The sequence below is a fragment of the Chrysochloris asiatica genome, unplaced genomic scaffold (assembly GCF_000296735.1).
Source record: "Chrysochloris asiatica unplaced genomic scaffold, ChrAsi1.0 scaffold00148, whole genome shotgun sequence".
NCBI lineage: Eukaryota > Metazoa > Chordata > Mammalia > Afrosoricida > Chrysochloridae > Chrysochloris > Chrysochloris asiatica.
In genome coordinates, this window is record NW_006408666.1 from 1,698,350 (window position 1) to 1,715,057 (window position 16,708).

At 39.9% G+C, this 16,708-nt stretch overlaps 1 protein-coding gene across 1 annotated transcript in view; it reads left to right on the plus strand.

Annotated features, from left to right (window-relative positions):
- The window catches only part of MCTP2 (multiple C2 domains, transmembrane 2), a 282,589-nt gene that overhangs the window by 156,990 nt on the left and 108,891 nt on the right, over positions 1 to 16,708 (plus strand). Inside the window, exons 14-16 of the mRNA XM_006870699.1 lie at positions 893 to 994; positions 2,782 to 2,856; positions 5,475 to 5,594. Of these exons, the coding sequence (XP_006870761.1) occupies positions 893 to 994; positions 2,782 to 2,856; positions 5,475 to 5,594 (297 nt within the window). The remainder of the gene's footprint in view (positions 1 to 892; positions 995 to 2,781; positions 2,857 to 5,474; positions 5,595 to 16,708) is intronic.

Below are 16,708 nucleotides of genomic sequence, written 5' to 3' on the forward strand. Positions count from 1 at the left end.
CATAGGGTCATTATGAGTCGGTTCCGACTCGATGGCACCTGACAACAACAAGTGGTTTTGAATTTAGTCCATAGTTTAAGCTACATTTATTTATTTTGCATTGGTCTTAACTAGTGAAAAACTAATTATTTTTGTTATCAGTTTGTTCCTATGTTTGGTTCTTAAAGTATTTTAATAAGCATGTTGTTTTGGCATCGTTATGGGTTAATGGAGAAGTTGCAAAGATAATGCAGAGAATTCTCATATATCACCCACCCAGTTTTCTCTATTATTTGTACATTGCTGTGATTTGTTGTTGTTAGGTGCTATCGAGTTGATACCAACTCATAGCAACTTTATGCACAACAGAAGGAAACACTGCCCCATCCTGGGCCAGCCTCACAATCACTGCCACATACAAGCCCACTGCTGCTGCCACAGGGCTGGTCCATCATGTTGGGGGTTCCTCCTTTTCCCCGATACAGTTTCTCCAATTCAGTTAGTGTCACACAGTTGTTAAAACTAAGAATTAGATATTGACACATTACTATTAACTAAACTTCTGTCTCCTTTTTTTTCTGTGTGGGTGAGGGGGAATATTTCATCGTTAATGTTATTTTTTTCCATCTCAGGGTCCTATGCAGGTTCCACATTGTATTCAGTCATCAAATCTCTTCTGATCTGTGTCAACCTTTTGGTTCGCAGTCCAACTCTTAACCCACCACGCCACATACTAGTTCTAACAGCTCCCTAGAATTGATAGCTGATTTATAATGAATTCAAAATTTGCTCAATATTTGCTTTATCCATGATCATTCAGCATTCTCAACTTTGCCAAAATTCATTCTGGTTATTAAGTTTTAACCATGCAGTTTATATTAATATTTATTGTATATTTCTTTTTCTATCACAGATTAGAGATGGACAAACAAATTGTTATGTATTGAAGAATAAAGATTTAGAACAAGCATTTAAAGGACTTATTTATTTGGAGATGGACCTCATATATAATCCGGTAAATCTAACTGGCCACACCTCCCATTTTTCCATACAGAGCATAACAGATCGCTAGCTTTTAGAGATTCAAACCAATAAAAAGTATATTGCAGACTTGTACCTGGAGAAAGGGAAGAAAAGTCCTCTGTCTAAAAATCTGAAATAATCATGCCAAACCAATAGAATTCACATTACTTGTTGCTGATAAAGTGCCGTCAAATCAGTTCCGACCCATAGCGACTGTGTAGAATGTGTACAAGTTGCATCTGGTGAGCTTAAACCACCAACCTTGCAATTCAAACAGCTTTGCAGTCTGGGGCATTAACCCACAGTGCCACACCAGTTCTCAATAAATGTTTATGTGAAAGGAAAAAATGAACAGTGAAGGTGAAAGTTATTTTTTGGCTTATTTTCTTCCAAGGTAACCATTGACTGTTGGACAGAGATATTTTCCAGCGTCTCCGGTGTTAATTATACTAATTAGGTTTTAATTAGCATAATTGTCACCCCAGTATACAACACAATGAAGATAAATCCATTGAAAATGGCCAATCATATAAAACACGATGTATCTTATATGTACCGTGAACATTTTATTTTAATGTACAGTGTGTAAAGGTACATGCCTATGCCAGTCTTTACATATAGTCCCACACCCTCTCCCTTTTCTTATTTTGAATATGGATGTGTTATTTTTAGTGTTACGCCATATTACTTGTATAGTTTATACCCATAACATAATTTCCAGCTTTAGTTTCTTTAAAGTGAGGGGTTCTTTAGAGACACTTACTAAACAAATTGAAAAAATGATTCCTTCAGATGTTTTTCCCATTAAAAAGTATTCTTCAGAAACAGTGTATGTGTATTGACTAACCTTATCGAGGAGTCCCGGTGTGGTGCTGTGGGCATATGCGCTGGACCGCAAAGTCAATTTGAAATGTGAACTTGGTGGTTCAAGCTCACCAGCTGCTCCTTGGAAACCCTATGCAGGGTCGCTATGGGTCGGAACCAACTTGACAGCACTTAACAACAATGTTATCAAGGCTTTTTAGAGCAACAGATATTTTGATTCCTGCTCATATTTTAATATTTATCCAATGACTAATTATGGAATTCCAGTAACAGGTAAAGCTAGCATAAACAGGTTTGAGAGCAAGCACAAATGATTGGTGGTGGGGGTGACTGATGGGTGCGGATCTTCTTGTGCATGCTGGAACGTGGTACACCAGCTGGGAACATTGTGTGTGGCTGTCAGCTGAAGCCCTGCAGAAGAATGTGGAGCACAGATTACTCCAGGTAGAAGTGAGTGAGGCTAGAACCCCTTTATTGACCACATACTCTGTGTTGTTTGTGTTACGTGCTGTCGAGATGAGTCTGTCCTGGAGCAGCTGGTAGGTTTGCATTGCCGACTGTGGTTAGCAGTCCCATGCTGACCCTACAGCTCTACACCAGGTTTTAGACTCTGATATTTAATTCTCACCACAAGCCTGGTTGTTGTTGTTAAGTGCCGTTGAGTCAGTTCTGACTCATAGCAACCCTGTCTAGGGTTTCAGAGGAATGGCTGGTGAATTTGAACCATGGGCCTTTTTGTTCAAACTGACCATATTTATGGTCCAGTGGCTATCCAACAATGCCACAGCAGGACTCCACAACCTGGTAGATTGGTATAATTTCCATTTTATGATAAGTGTAAGTACTGATTGCCACATTTCTTCCCAGTCGTTAAGAATGAAAGAAAAGAAAAAGAAGAAAAAAATATTAAGTGCATACACATGCCGCCACTTTTTAACAGTTATGTCTTTATAGGTCAAAGCAAGTGTTAGAACCTTTACTCCCAGAGAAAAGCGCTTTATTGAAGACAGCCGCAAGTTGTCCAAAAAGGTAGGTCCATACTATAAGCTGACTGGTCAGGGCGCCTAGCACTTGCTGTAAGCACTTCCACTGCCTCCCACTGTCTTCCCTTCATCTCTCATTAAGACAAATACTTTAGATCAATGAGAAGGATGCTCAAATAATTGAAACTCAAAGAAATATAAATATAAGATTTATTCTGAGCAGTTATGTACACAGGGAGTCCATTCTGATTTAAACAATAAGAATCAAAAGCAAATGGCTGGCTATAAGCTAGTTTCAATGACGTTTATAAAGAGAAGAGGAGGGAGAGCAATAGAAGATCAACCGTTAGCTAATATTAATATGATTGATAGAACCCTAACTGCTTTCAAGTCGATTCGGACTCACAGCCAACCTCCAGGGCAAAACAGAGCTGCTCCTTAGAGCTTCCAAGGTTGGAAATCTGTGTGGAAGCGAGAAGCAGCCTGCTGCTGGCCTTGAACCACCAACCTTGTTGTTTGCAATCCAATGTGAACCCTACTCTTTCCCTTTTACTGAAAACCACTGAGGGTCTGTGGCCCTCCTGCCCACCTGCAGCCTTGACAGTTTTTGAAATTTAAAGGAAGTAAACTTGGTTTAGAATAGAAAATAAAAGATTAGCAAATTTAAGAGATCCAAAACCAGTGGCAGGATTTGATCAGAAATTGTGGTTACTGTTTGGCTTGGTGGGTAAAAACAACAAAAAGCCCAAAAACCCAAGTTGTTGTTGTTATGTACCACGGAGTCAGTTCCAACTCATAGCAACCCTATCCAGGGTTTCCAAGGCTGTAAATCTTTACAGGAACAGAAAGCTTGAGATCTATTATTCCTTTTTTCTTTTTGAGAAGGACAGAAACTGAAACATATCTATGGGGTGAAACAGAAGGTGTCAGTACTCGATTAGCCTCCTGAATTCTGTAAATGAAAATTCCTAGCATTCAGTCTCCGTAAATACCTTCCTGACTTTACTTTCTGTGGCACCACTATCAGCTGCTCATGAGTCGATTCAGGTCCTCAAGACCCCATGTGTGTCAGTGGACAGTTGTGTGCTGTAGGGTTGTCAATGACTGATTTTGTTCAGAAGCAGATCACCTGACCTTTCTTCTGAAGTGCCTCTGGGTGACCTCAAACCTTCAGCCTTTAGGTTAGCAGTCAAATGGGCTGTTTACACCACACAAGGTTTCACTGCCTACTCTTCTGTAATGACAGCCACGTCAGACTCCATGCTGGATGGCTTCAGTGCACCACTCATGGAATCGGTCCAGCAGTTCTGTAGACACTCCCGTCCCTGGATGCCCCCGCCTACTTCTTCCACTTCTGTGTGGTCAGATGTAGGTGCATTACCATTAGATCCGATTTTTAATGAACTCTCTCCTGCCTGTTGCCCTTCCTGCATCTCTCATCTCAACTCACAGTGAAGAGCAGTGAAGGAAGTTCACAGTTTTGGCATGAACTTTACATTTCTTTTTAGAGTCCCTCCCTGTCATGATTCAGACACAGTTCAGGATTTCACTCTGTACCTATTGTCCCTCTCCAGTTTTGTACCACAGAACAGAGTGTCCTCTTCTCAGAGTGTTCATGACTTCCACCATTTCCTCTGAGGTGAGCAGCTGCAGATTGCAGAAAGAAATCACATAGCAGGCCTCATATCATCCCTTTGTTTCCCAGGAATGCCTGGGCACACTTGGAAAGCCTTTCTGACTTGTAAAGAGAAAGCATCCAAATGTTTTTGTTTCTGACTACCATAACATTGAGTGTAATATTTATTTTATGTAACTGGAGTAAATGTCTTATTTTTTATTATTGTTATTGCCTTTCACTCTATTTATTTGAAAGTTAAAACCTTGGTTGAGTTAGGTGGGGTAGCTGCTTTGCAAACACATTGAAATGTATCTGCTTACAACTGGGAGAAAAGACATTTCCTTTGCAAAACACTCCCTTCTTGAGCCTTGGCTTTGGGCACCTGGGGATTTGTGGATAAGACACTCTTAAAGGTCAGGACCCCCCTTGCCTGCTTCTCACCCTTTGTGTTTCAACATTTCTGATCAAGTTGAAACTTTTGCTTATGACACAAATACTTAAAATCATATTTAATACTCTAAGCTACCTATAATTTAGTACTAACATCAACCCCATTTTATAAGAGATGTATTTATAAGGGGTAGCACTGGATTCTTTTTGTGACATATATTTTTTTACAAGTTTTTTTGGGGCTATGTGAACTATACAGCTTCAATTATTCTATGATAAATGGATCTATTTCCTCCCAAGCTGAAGGGCATCGACCCCTCATCACTTAATTTCTTTCTCTTTCTCCCCTCCCTCCATCACTCTCACTTTTTCTCTGTCTATCACTTGTACAGGTATGCATGCACACACACAAATTCACACACACCAAACACCTGGCTTTGCTGAATGGCGAGTATTCATCAAAAAAAGAAAAAAGAAAACCTTAGATTTTCTCCTCTACCAGTGTTCAGCTTTTCAAAAAGATTTTTAGAAAAAGTATCAGGACTCTTAATTCATTAAAAAAAAATAATTGTCAGGTGTACAAAAGGTAATTTAAATGGCTAGGTTAACTGATCTAAAGAGACTTCATGTAGTATTAATCTATTTTGTTTTATCAGATTTTATCAAGAGATGTAGACCGTGTGAAAAAACTTACCATGGCGCTATGGAATACAGTCCAGTTCCTTAAAAGCTGCTTCCAGTGGGAGTCTACACTGAGAAGTACGATAGCATTTGTGGTAAGCTTAATTTTTATGTTCAGACTTTCTCATGTTCAAATTATTTGCTTCTGAGTCCAATAAGAAATGCAGACATGTACTGACATGAAGTAGAATGGTGCATATTCCATTTATACCTGTAAGAAAATTGAACAAACAAGCTATATCTTCCCATCTTTCTAAGGTAGATCCGTGTATGTACGAAGTTAAGTGGGAGTTGTGTTTCCAAAACCGTACTTAAGCAAATTTACCTCTTAAAATTTATGAAACTACCCAAATGTGAACTACATTTCATGTCTTGTTAAGTTTAAGAGAGGCAATTCTCTCTATATTTTAAAAAATGTTTTCTTAGCTGTCATTGTTACAGCATTTATAATAGTCCCTGCATTTTGTATGTATGTTTCTATTCTACAGTAGTGACTGCCAGTAATTTTTAAATAAATAACAGTTGAAATAGCACATGGATAAATTATCCTATAGACAAATGTATAGTTACATAACAGACATCTTGCTTTAACCCTAGAAGAATCAACACAAATCATGAATATAAGGTTGATGCTATTTGCTTTAATTTATGTTTTTAAGGAAATTCTTCACAAACTCTGATTTTAAAACTTATGTCTCAACTCACTTAAGATATAAGTGATGACTACACATTGCACTTTGAGTCAGTACAACAAATGAGACACCTTAGTGGATATGAAATGCATTCTCATCCATCTCTGGTGACCTCTGCCTGTTGTTAGGAGAATAATAGAATCACAGATTGTCAGAGATGCAAGAGATCTTGAAGCCACGTGGAGTTCAAAAATCTTGGAAGGATTTCAAAGTCAGCACAACACACTTAGTTTTCTTTCCTGGGTCTATACCATCGCTGGTCCTGTGGAACACTGGTGTAGATAGTACACTTCTACTTGTCTACATTTTATGCCATTAATTTCTGTACTATTAAGGTAATCATGATATATGATTGGTCTAACAGTGAGTATAGGACACTTTCCTTAATCTGTCCATTTTTTTGTATTTTATTTTTTATTTATAGGGTTCTTCTATCTCTTGTTTATTTCTGCCGGTTATCCTCAGTATTTTCTCCTAACCCACAGGCAAATAAATAAATAAATAAAAATGGGCTTAAGATATCAATGTCCTCTAAGTCATACCACATATTTTGATTTTGAACGGTTTTATTCATATATGGTGTCCTGGTGTGGAACTATAGGGTAAACACTAGACTACTAACTACAGCCTTGGTGGTTCAAACCCACCAGCTGCCCTTCAGAAACCATATGCAGGATCACTATGAGTCAGAACTGACTTGATCGAGTTAACAACAACAATAGTTATTTATGAATGATATCTTCCAAAATTCATGGAAAAAGTGTATTATCTTTTTTTTCTAAAGTTTGTTCATGTAAATTGGATGAAGGTGTACAGAGCAGATCATCAGTTTTAGATTTACCAAATCATAGACTTTGTTTCCTTTCAATGGTCGCAATCTCCTCCATGCAATTCACTTAGCCTCCTTCCTCCTGTGAGTCTCCTTCCCATCCCTCTTTCTTCCCCAGCCCTTCTGACTTGTGTCCTGAGGTAAACGCTGCCCTTTTGACTTCAAATGGTTGACCATCCTATGGTGTTCATACCTCACTGGTTTCTTGTTCTCTCCCTTTCTATCTGTCTACTGCTTGACTGAAAACTGAGCCACAAGAGTAAGGTCAATTCCACACCTGAAGGGGGACCAAGGGCCATTGTCTCTGGTTCCTGAAGTCACTTTCTGACCAATAAGCCTGGTCTTTTTTTAATATACACCATGTTTTATGGATTCAAGTATTTTTGGTTGTTGGTAAGTGTCGTTGAGTTGTTTTTGACTCATAGTGACCCTGCATAGGGTTTCCGAGGAGCAGCTGGTGAGCCTGAACTGGAGACTTTGCAATTCAAACCAATTTTTCATCTAGTGCATTAACCCACAGAACCACACCAAGACTCCAGGTTCAAGTATATCAGCCCCATAATAGACTTTCTCCTTGCTACTGGAGAGCATTTTGCTTGGCTTGTTGTTGTTGTTAAGTGCCATCAAGTCAATTCTGACCCATAACAACCCTGTATAGGGCTTCCAAAGAGCAGCTGGTGAGCTTGAACCACTGAGTTTGCAGTTCAAATGACTTTGCAATCTGACACATTAACCCACAGCAACACACCAGGACTCCTTTGTTTGGCTAGATCATATCATTTGTTGTTGTTGTCAAGTGCCATTAAGTCGGTTCCGACCCATAGTGACCCTGTATAGGGTTTCCAAGGAGCAGCTGGTGAGCTTGTACCACCGACTTTGCAGTTCAAACAGCTTTGCAGTCTGACTCATGAACCCACAGCGTCACACCACATATATTATATCACATATCATATTTAAGGAGCTCTGATAGCGTAGTGATTACGAATCAGGCTGTTAATCTCAAGGGCAGCAGTTTGAAACTACCAGCTGTTCTTCTGCAGGAGAAAGAGGAGGCTTTCTGCTCCCTTAAAGGTTTATAGCCTCGGAAACCCTGTACAGGGTCCCTATGAATCGGAACTGACTCCACAGCACAGAACAACAACATCATATGTTTTAGATTTTCATTGTTTCAGTTGTAGAGGACATGTGTTGACTGTAGACTTGATCTCTAATAGAATTTTCCTGGTGTCTGAAGTTGCAAACATCATTGGCCTTAATGTCTCATCATTTTTTTATCCATTTCTTTCTCCTCAGATGGTTGCTTCAAGTGTGGATTTCCTCCACAGGTTCCCCAACTCCCCTTCGAACTGAATTCTCTGAAAAATTTCCACAGAATGTTCTATGTAATTCTGGGCCAAAGAGGAATGTGAGCCCACTTGGTGGCTTCTTCTAGTCAGCCCTCAGCCAACTGCTGAGAGGCGGAGGAGAGGGCTTCCTCTTTCTCCAGCTTTGAATCTGGCGCTGTGGTTTTAGGAAAACAGTGATCTGTTACCCTGGATTTTGTGGGGGAATGACAGAAATGATTAATGGGTTGCCGGCTTGATCTGAGGAAAGATTAAAACAAATGAATAGAAATAGGTTGTCTAATGGAAGGCCTTGGAAAGGGGACAAGGGCCTGGCAGTAGAGCTGAATCCCTATTTGAGCAGGTTCTCTCCACTGGGCATCCTAAAAGCAGAGCCACTGGCTGCCAGCTTCAATCACACACACTGCCTGCAATCACGCAGTTTCAGATCTCCGAGGTTCACAGAGCAAAAGATAAGGATGGTGTTTTAATAGGTGGTTTTCCAAATTGTGATTCTACAAGGATTCGTGGGTTGATGGGACTGTAGGGGAGCCCACTGTGTGTGTGTCTGTGTGTGTGAGGGGGCACAGAGGCATTTCCATTGGGCATCACTGAAAACTGCTGAGTTAACAAGGAATTATCTGCACAGAAATTCTGTCTTTTGGTTGTCCTGAAGGTGGTGAGAGGTGTTCCCATTAACACCTGTTTTAATTTGAAGCGCCATTTTCTCATGTTTATACCCCAATTATTTGGACCCACCATGGTGAATCTCAGAGCTGGAGAAGACACTAATTGGTCACTAAGCTGATAAAGTGTAATTTTACTATGTTGTTGTTGTTGTTATGTGCCATGGAGTTGGTTCCGACTCATAGCGACCCTGTACAGGGTTTCCAAGGCTGTAAATCTTTATGGGAGCAGAAAGCCTCCTCTTTCTCCTGTGAGCAGCTGGTGGTTTTGAACTGCTGACCATGATATTAGCAGCCCGATTTGTAACCATTACGCTACCAGAGAGATGCTTTTCTTAGTACTGTCATGATGGTTGAGGTAAAATTATTTTGGGCATTAAAAGTAAAAGTATCTACAGAAAAATTATTTTTAGTATGAAATATATATTACATATACAATATAATGTGGTTTAGTCTTATATTTTCTTCTTTCTTCTCTTTATTAAGAATATGGGTAGCCAAGCCTTCATCTTTCTGTACCTCACCTTTGAGACCTTTGAGTATCTGTTTGTTTTCGTGAGCCTTGCCTGTAGACAGGCCTGTGTTAGCTGTATTGGTTCTATCCGCTGGGGACTCAACTGACAGTAATGCTATGTCCCCAACTCTGGGGGTCTCCTTTCTGTGTGGTCTTTCTGTAAGACATTGAGCCCTCCCTCAGGGGACCTGGTTGCAGGGAGAGCTCGCAAGGCTATTGCTTTGCTGTACTATAGAGAGTACCATATTTGTGCCTACTATACACACTTCTGGATGTTTTCTTGTTATCCACTGAGGACAGAATGTGCTCCTTGTCTTTATTTATCAATGTGACATTTTCCTCTTACTCAAACTGCTTGCCTTGGCATTACAAGGGAAGAGCTATTTTGTGTCAGTCTGAAGCAAGGTCTTTGGCCAATGATTTATTAAACAACCTGAATGCATTTGAAGTCCATTTCCTCCGCGTTAGAAATTAGGGCACTATGGTATTGGAGGGTTCACTGTACAGAAGTGAAAAGAACCAATTTAGATGAATTTGGTGGGGCTCTTCCTTCCCCTTTTACCTACAGGAACAGGAAGTGACATTGTGAACTCCATCAGCCAAGAGCAGAACTACAGCAGTTTTCTTCTGATTTCCCAGTTAACACAAAACAACCTTCTAGCATGTTTTTGGTGTGGCACTGTGGGTTAATGAGCTGGACTGCAAAGTTGGTTTGAATCGTAAATTTGGCAGTTCAAGCTCACCAGTGTCTTCTAGGAAACCCTGTACAGAGTCACGATGGGTCGGAACCGACTCGAAGGCACTTAACAACAACAAAACAATCATGTTCTTGTCTTCTATTTCCAGATGCTACGTAGCATGAACATTATGGGGTCATGTTTAGTAGTTCTGGCTGCCTATTTGAAGACTTTATGAAAGCAAATATACATTTGCCAGGGGCCCCTATGAATGTGCATGTGCAGACATCCTAGCTCGCTGAAAGCAGGGTTAAAAGAAAGTAACACGCAATAGTATCTAGCCAGAAATGGATGAGCAAACACAAAAGAGGGTATCTTGTCAGATAGCCAAACATCAGCCGCCTTCCCAGGGGTGAATCTCCCTCACACTTGCATACCCTGGTGGCACTGTGAGTTAGGCACTGGGCTGACTACAAGGTTGGCAATTCAAAGCCACCAGGCACCCCATGAGAGAAAGCTGATTTGCAGTCTTAGATAGCCTGCATAGTTTTGCTGTGAGTCGGAGTCAGCTTGGTGGCAGTGGGCTTGGTTTTTTGTGTTATGCTTCCATGGTTATAGGCCCAATCCAAACTGACGGAGTTTGTTGCCTAGAGCTGATTTTGATTCATGACGACCTGGTTTTTAACCACAGTCTTCACAGAACCAGCTTGTCAGATCTTTCTTCCCAGAGACCACTGGATTGGTTCAATCCAAACTTTGAGTAAGTTGTTGTTAAGTGTCGTTGAGTCGGTTCTGACTCATTGTTGTTGTTACATGCCAATGAGTCAGTACCGACTCAGAGCGATCCTATGTACAACAGAACGAAACACAGCCTGATCCTGGGCCAACCTCACAATTGTTGACACATTGAGCCCATTGATGCTGCCACTTTGCCATCCCATCTCGTTGGGGGTCTTCCTCTTTTTCTCTGACCCTCTACCTTGCCAAACATGTCTGAAGTATGAGAGATGAAGTTTGGCTATCCTGGCTTCTAAGGAGCACTCTGGCTGCACTTCTTCCAACACAGATCTGTTGGATAGAGACCCCCTCTATAAAGGGCTTCCGAGGAGCGGCTGGTGGATTTGAACTGCTAGCCTTGCAGTTCAAACGGATCTTGTAGTCAAGTGCTTAGTTGAGGGCAAATCACTTGCACCACCCAATGCAGTCAGTTTCAGTTCATGGTGATCCTGTAGGACAGAGCAGAACAACCCCATAAAGTTTCCAGGCTGTAATATAACCTTTACAGAGGCAGATGGGATGGCCACAGCTTTCTCCATGGAGGCTGGTGTGTTCACACTGCAAACCTTTTGGTCAGCAGCAGAATGCTTCCCACTCTGACACCAGGGCTCCTTGCTGAGGACTTGGGTAAACTTCCATTCATTGACACCTGTTAATGACCTGTTACTCTTGTTGTATGATACTGTCTTTGTTGTTATTGTAAGAAATTCAGTAAAATTTTAATTTGAGTTTATTTTAGGGTAGTCAAACTTTTCCAAATTATGTTCTCCAAAGGAGCTCAGTTTCTTTGTTAGGCTGATTATGGAAATTTTTTCTCTTGTGTGTTTTCAATTTCTCTTTTTTCCATGCATCTTGTAGGCCCATTACCCTGATTCCTTTACTACAAATTCATATGAAATGTCAAATTGCTGATGGAGGTCAAATGTTGCTAAGATATGATATGCCTAGAATCAAGTTCATCTATACACATCCCTCTGAATGGATTTGTAGAGATGTGGCGCTGTGGGCTAATGCACTGAACTGCAAAGTTAGTTTGAACCACATAGTTTGAACCACAAGGTCTGTGGTTCAAGCTCACCAACTCCTCCTTGGAAACCCTACATAGGGTCACTATGTGTTGGAACTGACTCGATGGAACTTAACAACAACAACAACAATGGTATTTTCTGAGCATGCCCATGCTCACTGGCACATAGAGTTTGAATGGCAAGAATCATAATATTAATAAATAGATGGCTAGATAAGTCCATGCCTGTTGCCACAGAGTTGGGTCCAACCCATGGCAACTCTCTGTGTTACAGAGTGTATAACTGACCTCCATAGTTGTCACTGTGATCTTTATTGAAGTGTTCCTGGCATTGCTCTTGGTTCCCATGGCACTGCTGGCTGGGTTTAAGCTGCCAACCTTTCAGTAGCGATTGAGAACAAACCATTCAGGCTACCCTAGGAGAACGTAATAGCTCATGCTTATTGAGGGCTCTCTGTATGTCAGGCACTGTCTAGTCATTTTGGAAATACCCATTCATTTAGTTCTCACAAGCACCCTCTGCTACAGCTGTAGATTGCTTTTTTAAGAAAAATATGTAGATGAGAAAAAGAAACCGTACAGAGGTTGAGTGAAGAGTCAGAACTCATATGTTCTTTTGTTAATTGTGATAAAATATAGACATTAAACAGTTGATCATCTTAACCATATTCACTTGTAATATTATATACCATTGATTATATTCACTGTATGTCACAACCATCATCATGACTTTTTTTAAAAATTATCATCCAAACAGAAATTCAATTCTATTTAAGCAGTGACTCTCCGTTTCCACTTCCACCAACCAACAATAAAATTTTGTCTCAATGCATTTGCCTGTTCTAGATCATTCCCATGAGGGGACTTACAATATCTGTTCTTTTGCATCTGACTTATTTCTCATGGCATGCTTTCAAGATTCATCCATGTTGTAGCATGTATCAGGGTTTTATGTCTCTTTGTAACTGAAGACTATTTCACTGTATGTATAAGTCACATTGTATTGATCCGTCTGTTGATGGATACTGGCTGTCCCATCTTGTTGATATTGAAAAAGGCTTGAATGATTACTGGTGTACAGTCATGAGCTTGTAAGCTTCTATGAGGCAGACCCAGGGCTCAAACCCAAGCCATCTTGCTTATAATTCACTTGCTTAACCACTTAAGTCTACTGCTTCTCAATAAGGCCGGAGATACCATGCTTATCATTCTTATGCTTGGAAATATACAAATTGCCATATGGGTAACCAGATTTGTCATTTTAGAAAGGCACTTAGGCATTGTATATGGGAATTAAGTCTCCTCAAGAGACTTAATTCTTGGGGAGTGAAAGAGACCCTCATTATATTGGTGTGAAAAACTTTCAAGTACTAGTAGCATATCTTTATCAAAAGTGATGGGGTCAGAACTCAGGAAAAGCAGGACGATGGTTAAGGAACAGCTAGCCTGTGACTCACATGCACATGACTGATCCTTGGAATGTAGCTTCTTGTTGTTGTTGTTAAGTGCCATCGAGTCTGTTCCGACCCATAGCGACCCTGTACGGGGTTTCCGAGGGTGTAAATCTTTACGGGAGTAGAAAGCCTCATCTTTCTCCCGTGGAGCGGCTGGTAGTTTCGAACCGCTGACCTTAAGGTTCGCAGCCCGATTTGTAACCACTATGCTACCAGAGCTCCTTAATGGTTTGGAAAATGCCATTTCCTGATTCTGTGCTAAGCCCCAAATTGGAGTTTGAGTTATGCTTCCTCACATTTGGGGAAAACTCTTAAAAAGGTATAAAAGGGGTATCAACAGAAGAAAAAAAAAAAAAATGAAGATAGAAAAGAACTAAATGTAACAGCCATGGAAGGAATTCATTCTTTTCACATTTTCTTTAAGACCTCCAAGTTGTTCAAAATAAGGGACAGGGGAGAAGCAAAGTGATTATTCATATCAATGCATTCCTTCAATATGTCGGAAATAATATCCACCAGAGAAATAGCCTATAGATCCCGTAGGGACTCTATTATATAGTTCCAGTGTCTGTCAATATACAAATATATTATTTGGTGATAATGAAGATGAATTTGCTCAAAAACTTGCACTGTGACATTTATATTCTAGCACCAAAGCATTCTTTGTTTGTTTGCCTTTTGTATTGACTCCTTGTGGCTATCCACCATCACCTTGTTTCCGACTCGTGGTGAGACCATGGAACTCTTGTCCTCTCTTTGGGTTTCATGGATTGCAATTCAGAAGTCGATTTCCACTCCATTCTTCTGAGTCTGTTTTAGTCTGGGTATCTCTGCTGAAACCTGATTAGCATTACTATTAGCCAGAAAGTGAACCTGAGTTTCCTGCGTGGAACTACGCATTCTACCTTGCACCACCACTACCCAAATTTACATTTTGTCCAATATTAGCTGTAAAAGACTTAAGCTACATGATAACAGGAACGCTTGAGTTTTTAAGACACAACATCATTTATTTGACAGATGGCATCATCATAGGTTATTTTAAATATCAGTGCTCCCCAAACGTTTTTTAAAAAATAGGATTGCATTTGTGCGGTTTCCTTTTTCCACCAATCTTTCCGACATACACCTATCACAGCAAGGAAGGCAAAGCCTCTGAGGCATTGATGGATTCCTTATTTTATTAAATTTTTACTCGGATGTTTCATGTTAAAAAGTAATCTAAATCTACCATATATCAATGGGTATCTTCATAAAGCTATGATTTTCACATCTGTGACTTTTTTTCTGATTTTTTTTTTTTTTTTTTTAGTGTAAGAAAATGAATTTATTTCTCAGAGTTGACAGGGCTTGCAATATGATCCATAATTTAAGGCATCAATCAACCCCAACCCACCCCCACATAAGGTTAAAAAATACAACTCTACATTTTCCTAGTCATACCACATATCTTGCATATAGGAGTCCTAGATCTTAGAGACTCTAGAAGACTGAGGGATATGAAATATTTTCACATTAAACTCAACAACAGCAGCACAGAATTAGCTCTTTCTAACACACACAAGCAGGGAATGAAAAGATGCCCTATTGCACATTTTGTGAAATCCGTTAGTAAAAACCCACTGCAAAATCCTTGAGGACATTCAGATTTATTTCTTGAATTGGTACAAAATGCAACAGAAATTTTGTTTTGAAAGAACATTCTTAAACTGTTGTTGTTGTTGTTGTTAGGTGCCATCAAGTTGGTACCGATCCATAGCGACCTTATGCACAGCAGAATGAAAAACTGCCCATTCCTGGGCCAACCTCACTATTGTTGCCACGCTCAAGTCCATCGATGCTGCCACTTGCCCAATCCATCTCATTAGGGGTCTTCTTCTTTTCCTCTGACCCTCCATCTTACCAAACATGATATCTTTCTCCAGCGACTGCTCCATCCTGACAATATGCCCAAAGTAAGAGAGACCAAGTTTGGTCTTCTTAAACTAGTACAGATCAAATGTCATTTTTTGCATTAGATTGATAATGTGGTAACTCTTTCTAAAATATTTACTGTTTCTTACGTTTTTCCACCAATTCACTCACAACAAGATGTGCCTGCATTTGCTCCGGCTCCTTTGGCAGCTGTTCCCAATTCTGCCGGGAGTCACCATGGGACATGTAACATTGGTATCCCAGCCTGTTCAGTGGGTGTTTGCGCTGTTAGAATGCATAGTTTAACAGTATTTCTCTAAAGCTGAAGACAAAGTCCAGTTACTATACCAGTATGTATGGGAAAGAGGATTTTTTTAGATGTCTGAAATATATGTACATATGTACCCACACACCACACACATGTAAAATATGTAAGTGTTGTTGTTATGTGCCATGGAGTCGGTTCCGACTCATAGCAACCCTGTACAGGGTTTCAGAGGCTGTAAAGCCTCATCTTTCTCCTGCAGAACAGCTGGTAGTTTCAAACTGGTGACCCTGAGGTTTGCAGCCCAATTCGTAACCACTACCCTACCAGAGCTCCTTAAAATATGTAAGTATGTAATACTAAATCCTTAAAATATTGTTCATGTTATCATTTGTTTTATTTAGAAAATGGTTTGCCAAACCTTCCTTTTGATGGGACTACATGACCAGCTTCCAAAAATATTTGACCCTTTTTTTCCAAGTATTTTTCCATAAGAACAATCCATCATTGCACATTGTGATGATAATTTTTACAACCTAATTGCACCTTCTATTGACAACTTCTCAGGCATTAACTAATTATGCCATTTAATGAAATTACAGTAATTGCATTAAAAAGATTATGTGTTGAAAATTTAAAAGCACAGTGTTCGCTATTTTATCATATTTTCATGTTTATATTTTCCACTTTATAATTGAGTTGCTCTTACAAACAGAGTCACAGCTACACTTAACTCACTTTGGTATTTTGGAGTGTCTCAATTTTCACTCATAACCATTTAACCTTTTTTCTCATGTTTTATCCTCATATATCATCTGTTGCCAGTTTTTGCATGGCCCTTTTGAGTAATAAATAAGTGAATGGTTAGCTGCCCCCTTTTGATTAAAGAATCAGCCCTTGGGTCAGAAGACTCCATCACGTCTCACTGCTTCCTCTGAGCTGCAAACTGAGTACATTTAATCTTAAGTAGACAATATTTGTCTGTCTTCTCCCACGTTCCCATCCTCTTTGCATTCTTCCTTCCTTCTCTCTCTCCCTTTCTTTCTTTCTTT